The sequence below is a fragment of the Tyto alba genome, unplaced genomic scaffold (genome assembly GCF_018691265.1).
Source record: "Tyto alba isolate M040663 unplaced genomic scaffold, T.alba_DEE_v4.0 Super-Scaffold_39, whole genome shotgun sequence".
Classification (NCBI taxonomy): Eukaryota; Metazoa; Chordata; class Aves; order Strigiformes; family Tytonidae; genus Tyto; species Tyto alba.
The window spans coordinates 2,602,633-2,613,894 of record NW_024881314.1 but is presented as its reverse complement, the minus strand read 5'-3'; the positions used below and the strand labels follow the sequence as shown (position 1 = coordinate 2,613,894).

The 11,262-nt window shown below is 47.1% G+C and overlaps 1 protein-coding gene across 1 annotated transcript; it reads left to right on the top strand.

The window, feature by feature from the left end:
* The first annotated feature begins 238 nt into the window (after positions 1–238).
* Positions 239–7,142, top strand: KCNJ2 (potassium inwardly rectifying channel subfamily J member 2). Its single transcript, XM_042802758.1, has 2 exons — positions 239–413; positions 5,545–7,142. Exon 2 carries the CDS (start codon positions 5,761–5,763, stop codon positions 7,042–7,044), a length of 1,284 nt encoding a protein of 427 aa, XP_042658692.1. The 5' UTR covers positions 239–413; positions 5,545–5,760; the 3' UTR covers positions 7,045–7,142.
* The last annotated feature ends 4,120 nt before the right edge of the window (positions 7,143–11,262 follow it).

Here is an 11,262-nt window from a genome sequence, read left to right as displayed (position 1 = left end):
CAGGACCCGGGGAGAACTTCAACGCGCCTCTTTCCTCCGGGGGACCCCCCCACTTCCACACCCCCCCCCACTTCCATCCCCCCCCCCCCCCTCCCTTCCCATCCCACCCCCATGTCCATCCCATCCCACCCCCCCCATCGCCCCCCCCCCGGCCCCGCCCCCCGATCGCCATTGGTGCGGGGCCGCGCGGGGGGCGGGGCCGCCGGGGCCGCTATTAAACAAGCCATGGCCGCCCGCAGCGGCGGGGCCGCGGCTCGGCGAGGGCCGCAGTTGGGAGCGGGGCGGCGGTGGGCACGGGCACGGGCACGGGCACCCCGGGGTTGGTTTGCTGCGTTCCTCCCCCCCCACTCCCCGGTCGCTGGATCTTTACACCCTTGGCACTCTCTAAGCACCTCCTTTAAGGCCACCGGCAGGTAAGCAGCGCTTTCTTTCCACCTCTCTTCGGTGCCCCCCCCCCCCCCCCCGCCAAGTGCCACCCCGAATTGCCAGGGCTGGGGGCGATGCTGGTTGGGGCCACGCAGCGTGTCGCGAAAACACCCGAGAGAAAGCTTCCCGTGTGGGGTGAGCGCCTTGCAGGCTTGGGCACAGCCGCTCGGTGAAGGGGGGGGGAACTCCTGCGTTTCTCGTGCACCATCCACGAGCTATTCTCAGCGCCTAAAATAATTAGATAGGTATGCTGGGAACACTCGAGCATCTGCTTGCAGCATCTGTTTATGTTCATAACTTTCCATGCACCAGCTGCTTTCCCCCCCCCCCCCCGCCCTTACCCCGGGAGATTTTATCCCGGGGAAGGGCTGGAAGTTCGCATGACAACTCTGTGTCGCAGCGGTAGCACCGCTCCATCCCTTTCCATTCTTCTCGCCTGTTGTTTCCTGTACAAGAGCGAGGTCAAAAGTATCAAGTCTTAGAGATCGGATGCTTGTTTTTGAAAGGAGTGCCCAAAATGTTTTAGAGGGGTGTGAAATGAACCTGTAACTTCATTCATTGGAATTATGGAAAGAGGGGATCTTCTTTGTTTTTAATCATCCTGCCAAAAAAAAAAAAAATAATAGAAAGAAAGAAAACAAAACAAAACAAAACATTGCAGCTGGGGAGCCTGTGAAGGGAATGTATTGTTTAAACTTAGTTCATGACAGTTAAAGGAAAAAATACTGATAAGGAATGGCAGATTTATTTGCAGGGGTTCGGAGGCTGCTTTGTCAGCCCCGCAGGTGCGTGTGCCGGGGCCGGGCCCCGCACCCCCCGCATCCCTGCCACCTTCCCACCCCGCAGCCAGCCGGCACTTGTTTCTGTGTTCCAGCCTTACCTTTACACTTGTTTGCTTTTCCATCCTCACAGCCGGTGCATCAAGTACACCCCCTGGTGCTGACTATTTCAGTTGTAGTTATTTTGTCATCAGCTAGAAATATCCTGAACCCGTCTCCTTTGCAGGACAGCAGATGCAAACTCCACTTGTCCTTTCCTTTCTCCTATTTCCTCGCACCCGTTTCCCTACATCATCTGCTCTTTTTTTTTTTTTTTTTCTGCACCCCTCTCCTTTTTTTTTTTTTTTTTTTTTTTAATTTCTTTTTTTTTTCCCCCTCCCGCCGCCTGATCGCGAAGGACAGATCCTTCTCCTGAAGGCAGCTCGCCACTTTGTGTAACTTGAGTCCTATGCAAACCAGTGGAGAAGCCCTGGGGAATGACTTTTAAGTAACGCAGGGGGCTGGGGAAAGGTTACGGGGGTGGCTGCACCCAGCAGCGAGGGAGCAGGGGCTGCGGGAACAGGCTTCGCTGGGGCGAGTAGCTCCTTTGTTCTGTTTGCCCAGGGCAGGAGGGGAAGGCGCTTGGCTAAGGTAGTGCTGGTGCTCTCTTAGCAACATGTGCCCGGCTCGCTCTGCAGGGCTGTGTGCCGTCAGCCTGGGAATAACTGCTCCGAGCACTCATTAGTGCTCCTCTCCCGACACCCCCCCCCCCCCCCCCCCCCCAGCTCTTTTTGCGCTTCGGAGTTTTTGCTCAGTATTAAACCCCCTGCACAAATTCCCTTCGAGCTGTTCATTGTGGAGTTTAGACAGGCGATGCGAGCGCCGTTCCTGGGGAGAGGGCTCGAGGGGGGATGCTAAGGGGAAAATGAGGTTTTAGGGCTCCTCAGCGCAGCGTTTCCCCAGAGTCGGTTCAGAAATGCTGCAGATGCAGCACAGCTCCTCCAAGCATCCCCTTGCAGCAGAGCAAGCCCGGGGCTCTCCCATCCCATCCCATCTCATCCCTTCCCAGTAATGCTGCGTCGGTGCCAGCACTGGTAATTACAAGCTGCGTTGCTCTAGTCTTGTATCCTCTTCCAGGAGGAAAGGCAGCCTGAATTAATAATAATAATAATAATAATAATAACAACACACCTAGTGATGACTGAATTTACAGCTGCACGCGTGTGTGCCTGGCTGCAGTGCGTTGGGCCCAATTATGCAACGATTTGGGTTGGTTGGTGGGTGCCGGGTTGGTTTCTTTTGTCTGGTGAGGGTTGCAGGGCTGGTCTCACACTAGCTTGGCATCTTCGGTGCCATCACCAACTGATAATGGGGAGGGGTGGGCCAACAAACTTGTTTTGCCTTTGAGCAGCAGGTGGCTTAGTGAAATAAGAAGTATGGTATAGATTTTCATGCTAGTTCGATTGCTTCTGGGATTTTGGAGGGAGGGGGAACTTTTGCTGAACGTTGCTGTGAGAGCACGGGTTAGGTGGGCGGTCGGGCAGCCAGTGGGTGTCCCGGGGGTTTGGCAGAGCCCACGTTGCCACGAGCGGGAGCCAGGTCAGACGTGCTGCGTTGTGCTGGCTGGTCCCTGCTCACCGTGCTGGTCGTGTTCCCATCCCGGCATCCTCCCCACGCCAGGCACTCGCAGGGAAGAGAGGCAGGTTGGGCTGTGACAGAAAGATGACAGCTATCCTGCGGTGGGGCGCGCCGGAGCTTTGTTGTATCAACTTCAAGCAGTCTGTAAAGGTAGCACAGGGTGCCCCCAGGTACCCCCCCCTCCCCAAGTTCTGGGATCGTTAGAGCCAAATGGGTGCAGGTCTGCTCCCAGGGGCAGAGCCCTGACAGCGTGCAGCCAGGGAGGAGAAACACTGCGCAAGGTGCAGTAGGTAGAAGCTGCTCAGCCATGCAGAAGAGGAATACGACAATGCACGATACCGAATTCGGGTCCCAAACTTCGACATGCGGGCAGCTCGCCGCAGGAAGCTAGCGTTACGATTTCAGTGATTTGTGGAATTCAAACAAATGTCCTCGGGTCAAGACTTCTGTGGGGGGGAGCTGCATATTCAGACACTTGCAACTTTACAGCTTATCTTTCCCTCCACCACAAGTTTTCCTCTAAAATCCAAGGGACAATGCAGGGGGGAGGAAAAAAAAAAAAAAAAAAAAAGGCTTCAAAATAAACTATTTCCTTGGCTGTGTGTTTCCATCAGCTTGGAACAAAACAGACTTTGAATGTGGAAGTCAAACACGACTGTGATGATAGGATGTGGTTTATGAAAGTAATCGATTTGCAGACCAATGCAATGGTTTTTCAGGAAGTTGGGTGTTTTTTTTTTTTATGTGTGTATGGAATGTATTAACAGTAATTTCACTTCCCTCTGTGTTCAGGTTTCTAATAAAAGTATTTTTCAGCCAAAAAAAAAAAAATTTCAGTGAACATTAGAATAATTCCTTTGTATTTGGGAGAATGAGATCCTGATGGGAATGAGAAACCCCATGATCAGAAAGGTGGGGGGGGGCGGGGGAAGTGAATCCTTACGTGGTGTAGGCAAGATAGTCAGGTAAGAAAGAGGGCAGCTGTACTGTAAGCCTCCATTGCCGAGAGCCGTCCTCAAAACCAGGCACTACTGAACCTATCAAAAGCTGCCAAAATGTCTTGTACGCCGCTGAAGTCACAGATGACTAATCTTGGCAAGTAGGCGTCGGGACGCATTCTTGCACAACAAACAGAAGTGAGGAAAAAAGAGAAGGTAAAAGTAAACCCTAAAGAGATTCTAGAGGGAAAACCATCCTGCGTGCAACTGCGAGCACGGTGGTGTTTTCTGTTTGTCACCTGCTCTTTTCCTAACAAGTGTTTGCTGATCTAAAGCCCTTGTAATGTGGTTGAAGGATGTGGGAGGGCTGAGAAACTGTTTGAAATCCCTCAAGTTTTTGGAAGACCTCTGCAGGGCCTTAGGGGCTGCTTTTGGGAAGGGAGATAAACTCTTATCTACAGCCGTTGTCAAGATATGAATCAGAGGAAGAGCCACAGAGTACTGAAGCCTCTTTGTGGGCAGAGGTCGTGCTCCCTGGCGGCTGCACTTTTGCTGGGTTTTGGACAAACTCAGATGAGTTTTGATAATACTGATTTACAGGGAGCATCGTGACTTAATCCCGTGCTACTGTAAACGGTACTGAAGTCTCCTCATCGCTCGGGTTTTAGTTTTATTTCCTCCGTGGGGCACGCGTGTGGATGGAGCAGTTGCATTAATGCATCTCTTCTCCTCTGCAGTATTTCAATTACATTTCCTGATATACAGTACATGACTTAATGGATGACGCACTTGCTAAAAGCTAAACCTGGGTCTAAGCCAGACCTCCCTGAAACAAGTTTGGTGGCTTCTACCCTCAGGAACAAGGTTTTGTAGCCTCTCTGCTGAGTCTTAATTGCCGACGTTTAAGACCCACGGGACACTCAGAACCATTACCCACTGGAGATGGAACTGGCTGCCTCGGGCTCCCGAGGGGAAGGTGCTGGTACTTGCTACCAAAGGTGTAACGAAGACACTCGGCCGGTCCTGTTCCATCACAGCCTTTTGCCAGTGGCGTTAGCAGGGATGAGGGTCGTTACACAGCTTAGTTGCTTCATACGACTTAAGCCTAATGTGAGTGTAAACACCGCACAGATGCCAATGCGTTTATGGAGTTAAAGAGGAACTAATGCAGCCCTTATTCCTGACATTTGCAGAAAATACACAACTCCTTTTTTTAGCTTAATTAAGAAAAAATAAAAAAAAAAAAGAAAAAGCGGCTATAGACGATGTAATTTAATGGAAATCACTGACATTTGCGTTTTCCAAGTTTATTGCTTTTTCTCAGTACGCATCATCTTCCCTTTTGCACACTCCTTTGTTTGTGGTAGGTAGAACAGCCCAGAATCCATACATCCATTGTATGTCACTAACAACTGCTTCAGTAGTCGTATTTGAACAGATGGATGTTAACGCTAATCGTTTGTTTCAAAATAAACAGAAAGCTCAGTTATAAACAGTAGATAGATTCTTTACAGGTCCAGCTTTAAGGTGGATATTGCTTAGAGACTTGTGTGCCATGATCACTTCAGTGCTTTTACTTGGGAAGAGCGATGCCTTTCTTTGTAGTAATGATGTCACTTCTGCCAATACCCAACTGCGCACATTGTGCATTCCAGAAAATGCTGTCATTAAAAATAAGGAAACTTCCTGCAGGTCCACGGGAGCAATTTTACTTGATTCTTTCAGGTTTGATTCCTTATCCTTTTCCTCCAAGATCTAATACGTCATTTCTCTTTCTCTTGCAGACCATGCCCTCTCTATGACGGTTACTTGTTAAGCTAATTCTGCATGCCAGAAGACTGTCCTTGGTTGATCCAAGGGCTTTTGGGGACTTCAGCCTCTCCCCAGTTTTTCTGTGTGTGTGTGTTCCTCTAGAACTTTCAAAACTGTTTCTCCAAAGGGTTTTGCAGAAACTTAGACTGTTTTCTAAAGCAGAAGCACCTCAGTCCACAGCAGTAGTGATGGGCAGCGTGCGAACCAACCGCTACAGCATCGTGTCTTCGGAAGAGGACGGCATGAAGCTGGCAACCATGGCCGTTGCCAACGGCTTTGGGAATGGGAAGAGTAAGGTACATACCCGACAGCAGTGCAGGAGCCGCTTTGTCAAAAAAGATGGCCACTGCAACGTCCAGTTTATTAACGTGGGTGAGAAGGGACAGCGATACCTGGCAGACATCTTCACCACTTGCGTGGACATCCGCTGGAGGTGGATGCTAGTTATCTTCTGCCTGACTTTTATCCTCTCCTGGCTTTTTTTTGGCTGTGTGTTTTGGTTGATTGCACTGTTGCATGGGGATCTGGAGAATCAAGAAAATAGTAAACCTTGCGTCTCTCAAGTGAGCAGCTTCACGGCAGCCTTCCTGTTCTCCATCGAGACCCAGACCACGATCGGCTACGGCTTCAGGTGCGTCACAGATGAGTGCCCCATCGCCGTTTTCATGGTGGTTTTCCAGTCTATAGTAGGCTGCATCATTGATGCCTTCATCATTGGTGCTGTCATGGCAAAGATGGCTAAGCCAAAAAAGAGAAATGAAACTCTAGTCTTCAGCCACAATGCCGTGGTGGCCATGAGAGACGGAAAACTCTGCCTGATGTGGCGTGTTGGAAACCTGAGGAAAAGCCACTTGGTGGAGGCACACGTGCGAGCACAGCTCCTCAAATCCAGGATCACGTCGGAAGGGGAGTACATCCCCTTGGATCAAATAGACATCAATGTAGGGTTTGACAGCGGGATAGACCGAATATTCCTGGTCTCCCCAATTACGATAGTACATGAAATAGATGAAGACAGTCCTTTGTATGACTTGAGTAAACAAGACATGGACAATGCTGACTTTGAAATTGTAGTAATATTAGAAGGCATGGTGGAAGCTACTGCCATGACTACCCAGTGCCGTAGCTCGTATCTGGCAAACGAAATCCTGTGGGGCCACCGCTACGAGCCCGTACTCTTCGAAGAGAAAAACTACTACAAAGTGGACTACTCGAGGTTCCACAAAACATACGAAGTGCCCAACACGCCCATCTGTAGTGCCAGAGACTTAGCAGAAAAGAAATACATTCTCTCGAACGCGAACTCCTTTTGCTACGAGAACGAAGTGGCCCTCACCAGCAAAGAGGAGGAGGAGATCGACACCGGGGTGCCTGAGAGCATGAGCACAGACACCCACCCGGACATGGACCTCCACAACCAAGCAGGGGTGCCTCTAGAGCCACGGCCGCTACGGCGGGAGTCGGAAATATGACTGACAAACTCTTCCTCTCTCTTTTGGTTGAAAGGAAAAGGAAAAAAAAAAATAAAAAAAAAATACATCTATCGGTCAAAGGCACGTTGACCTGAGAAGTTGGCCCAGAGCAGTCGTCAGACAACGGTACTGTTGAAGAGTGGTGTGAAGGCAAGCAGACCTGAGAAACCCAGGCTGGTTTTAGGGCCGTCCTCAGAGGAGGGACGACAGAAAATGAACTCTAAACACAAAGCACTAAACATGTCTAAGTATGAACAGAAGGCACATATGTTGTAGAATAAATTATGTATATATTTTTTTACAAAACTTGAACTTGCAGGCAAGCTTTGGTTGGGTTATTATTATTTTTTTTTCAACTTTTTCCAGAATGCTTCTCTCTAGGGAACAAGAATGTTTTTAATGGCATAACAAAGGCAAGAATCTGCCTTATTATTATTATTATAATTATTTTTTAAAAAGCTGCTGCTAACTACATGAACACAAATGGTTATTTTTGTTGCAGTGTAGTTTTTATTTTCTCTTGTGTAATTTTAAAAAAAAAAAAAAAAAGTCAGTGTTGAACTTTTTGGGTTGAAAAGCTCGTGATCACTTCAAAGAGGCTAATGTTGCCAGAAAGTCTAAACTCCTTTTGAGGCCAGTAGTTTGATAGCTAGAATCAATTTCTCTCTTTCCAATTACATAAGGGGCATTATGTAATATCAGGCCAATCAGTAGCCTCTAGCAAAATTACGATTTTTGGGGGGAGAATTTAATTCTCTGTCTAAAGGAAAAATGAAATAAGAAGTGTGTGTGTGTATGTATGTATATATATATATATATATACACATACAGAAAAAGTACTAAGTTAAAACTACCTAAATGGATACCAAAGAAAATGCACAGTTTTGCACAGAGGGGTTTATTTAAAAAAAAAAAAAAAAAAAAAAAAAAAAAAGGAAAAAAATTAAATAAAAAAAAGAAGGAACAGGCTGCTTTAAACAAAAAAAATTTCAAACCTCAGACACTTTTTTTTTGTTGTTGTTGTTTTTTTGTGTTTTTTTTTTTGTTTTTTTTTTTTTTTTGTTTTTTCTTTTCAAGACCTTTATTTGCACCTTATTCTAAAAGCTTAAGTCTCGGATCTAAAGTGAGCTAGGACTCCTCCCCTTTCCCCCCCCTCCCACTGCTATGGGGAAATAAATTCCCTTCCTTTCTTGCAAGGAGAATTGCAGCTGGGGGAGAGCAAAGGAGGGAACCTCTGTCCTCCCCAGGGACGCGCCGAGCTGCCGGCGCAGCGTTTGGGCAGGGCTGAGCCGGGCGAGGGGTAAATCAGTCCCCGGGGAGGAGGGGGTGAAGGAGGAGAGGGTGACTGTGACTCTCACGGCACAGCGCTCGGCTGGCACAGGGCTTGTAGCGTTCTGTAAAAAATGCTTCTCTTCAGCAGGGCAAGGGTGTCAGAAAAAGGGTATTTCCCCCGCTCGTTTGGGGAGGCTGCAGTCGGGGTAAACCTCCTGCCGCCTCTCCCCGGCAAAGCCAACCGGGGGGGTCGGTGGATGAGACGTGTCCCCGAGCCCTGAGCACCTTTTGTGACCTTCAGGGAAGCTCTGGCTCTGGCGGTATCTTGGCTCCTTCACCCCAAAGGCTTTAAATTCTCTGTGCCTCTAAGATCAAGGAAGACGGCGAACCCACGCTTCACGCCTGCTCCCCGAGGAGCAAGGGGAGAGGGGGGGTGGTGGGGACGATAATCCTAGTCAACTCTTGCAGTATTGGATCACTGTATGCCATTAAAAAACAGCTTGTTCTAGGTCTAATGTCTTCTGCAAACGGATATCTGTGAAGGCCTCTGGCCCCTTCCAGCCCTGCCTGAAAGAAATGCCTGCAATGAAACGGTTTCTGATAAGATGGTATCTACAGTGGGTGGGTTCGAAACTGTGGAAATTTGACATTGTGAACATAGATTTTTGGCTACTAGAGAGGGCAGAGGATGAAGTGCAAGTTCTAAGGCTGTTACTGGGGTGGGGGGGACGTAAAAGAAAGGAAAGGCTGAACATATAAAGGCGACTTGATTGCAGTTTCTGGGTCAACAGTAGTGAAGACAACGGAGTGCTGCTAGTGCTGCTATTGTGATATTCTTGTAAAAGGAAAAAAACTAAACCAAAGAGTATTCAGTGAAAGAGAGGGTGCGTGAAAACGCAGTGGGGAAGGGATGGAGAAGGGAAGCTGGCCGGGAGAAAGGGGACCACCTTCTCCAGGTCAGCGTCCCCCAGGTGCACAGTGCTCCCACTAAATGATACCTGAGATATTTGAGGGAGGGACGGGAAATGCAGGATTCAGCTTGTTTCTTTAAAGCAAAAGAAATTAAAGGAGAAAAAAAAAAAAAAAAAATATCCCCTCCCCCTTAACATTTCTGGTGCAGAGGTTTGGGGGTTTTTTTTGTTTTGTTTTGTTTTTCAAGTCAGTTTTTCAGAAATATTTTTAAAATGTACATTTTATAAAGTTTATCAAGTATTTTCATATTTAAAGCCAAATGTAAATAGAAGTCTGTAAAGGAGGACAAGAAGAAGAAGAAGTAAAGGCCACAAAAAGTATAATTTCTGCTCGGCAGTCTCGGCTAGCTAGTACCTAGATGCTACCGGTTAGCATGATTTTTAGCAAATACTTGCAAGCCTTATAGGATTCCTAATGCTATGAACTTCTCTTTATTTATTTTTAAGCATGGACTTTTAATTTGAAAACATGTTCTAGTTACTGGCATTTTTAAAAGTTACCAGCTTTCTGAGTGCTAGTCTTGTCAAGGGTGTGCATTGAGGTAATCCATTACACTCTCTGCCGCATTCTTTTTCTTTTTCTTTTTTTTTTTTTTTTTTTTCTTTCTTTTTCATAACCCTTTGTCTTTGCTGATTGAATCTTACATTGCAGAATTGCACTCAGCCTCTGGCTTCGGGAAGCTGCTAGAAAGAGACCTGCAATGTACACTCCATGGTACCCTTCCCCCTTGTCCATCATTTCTGTATTTCTCAACACGCCGTGGTAAACCCGGTATAGGACAGACTCTTGTAGCACATTTCTACAGCAGCAAGTTGGGTTAGTCATTTTTAAAAATGTTGTTACTTTTAAAGACTACACAGTGACTGACAGCGTTTCTTCAGTTCCTGATGATCCTGGGCCAAGCTGATGCTTAATTAGGGCCCTTTAAACTGACTGAGCTCTACCCACTGACTCCAACAGCCGTTGGTTCGGCCTCTTTATCAAGGTTTAAGTTGGCTCAACTGGCTCGCACAGAAGGTTTATACTGTATTTTGCTTAGGGTCTGGGGGGGAATATGTTATTTCTGCCCTTCCCTGAAAATACTTGAATGAGACACATTGTCTAAAACATAATACTGCGTACAGTGACGAAAAGCATTTCCGAGGCAGGTGGGGATGGATCTCTTCTTTGTCCCTTCCGTGCGAGTTGTCCTGGGTTAAGTAGCAAGGGTAGAAATCATTACTTATTAGCTGCGTTTAATGATACTCTCTCCCGGCCATAATAAACTTCTGTGTTGGTTTAGCACTTGCTCTTCTCGGAAAAGACAAAGGGCCCAGATATTTTATTTGTTCTCTTAGGTCTTCTTTTTCATAATGGATTACAAGGTAAAACTGAGAAGTACTGTAATGTCTTTAAATTATGGCTGCTCTTGACCATTGTAAGGTAGAAGGGTGCTGCATAGTTGCCATCCCACAGCCAATGAAAAACTGATTTTGTAATGACTTTTGGCCTGCAGCTATTGTAAGGTGAACAATCTAGGCATCTGACAGTTGTCCATTACTATTTTCCTGTTTGCAGCCTTTTTGTATCAAAGTCTTCCTAATGTACTGCACAAATTGTGGATTGTACAGATTTTTATATATTATGTCTTATTTTATTATTTCTAAATAAAAAAAAAAATTGAGAATGAACTGATGTGTGCAGCATGTATGTAAATGAACTGGGGAGATGGGTCTGGAGGTTATTGTATGGCTGTGTTTATGGCTGTCTGAGCACAGTCATTGTCTGAGGCACTTTAGGAGGAGACAGGTCGTTCTCTCCCTTGACAAAAGGCAGGAGGAAAGGTGATACCATCATTATTTCCCAGATGAGAACACAAACAAGGTGCTGTGTGAGGCAACTTGCACCAAAGGAAGATACGGAGGGACCTTCTTAAGGTCATACCTGGAGCTGCAGAGCCCCAGATCGTTAGCTACAAGTTGTATGAAATGGGGA

Excerpts from the sequence above, each read along its gene's own strand:
- KCNJ2 (XM_042802758.1), top strand. The coding sequence starts at position 5,761 with ATGGGCAGCGTGCGAACCAACCGCTACAGCATCGTGTCTTCGGAAGAG.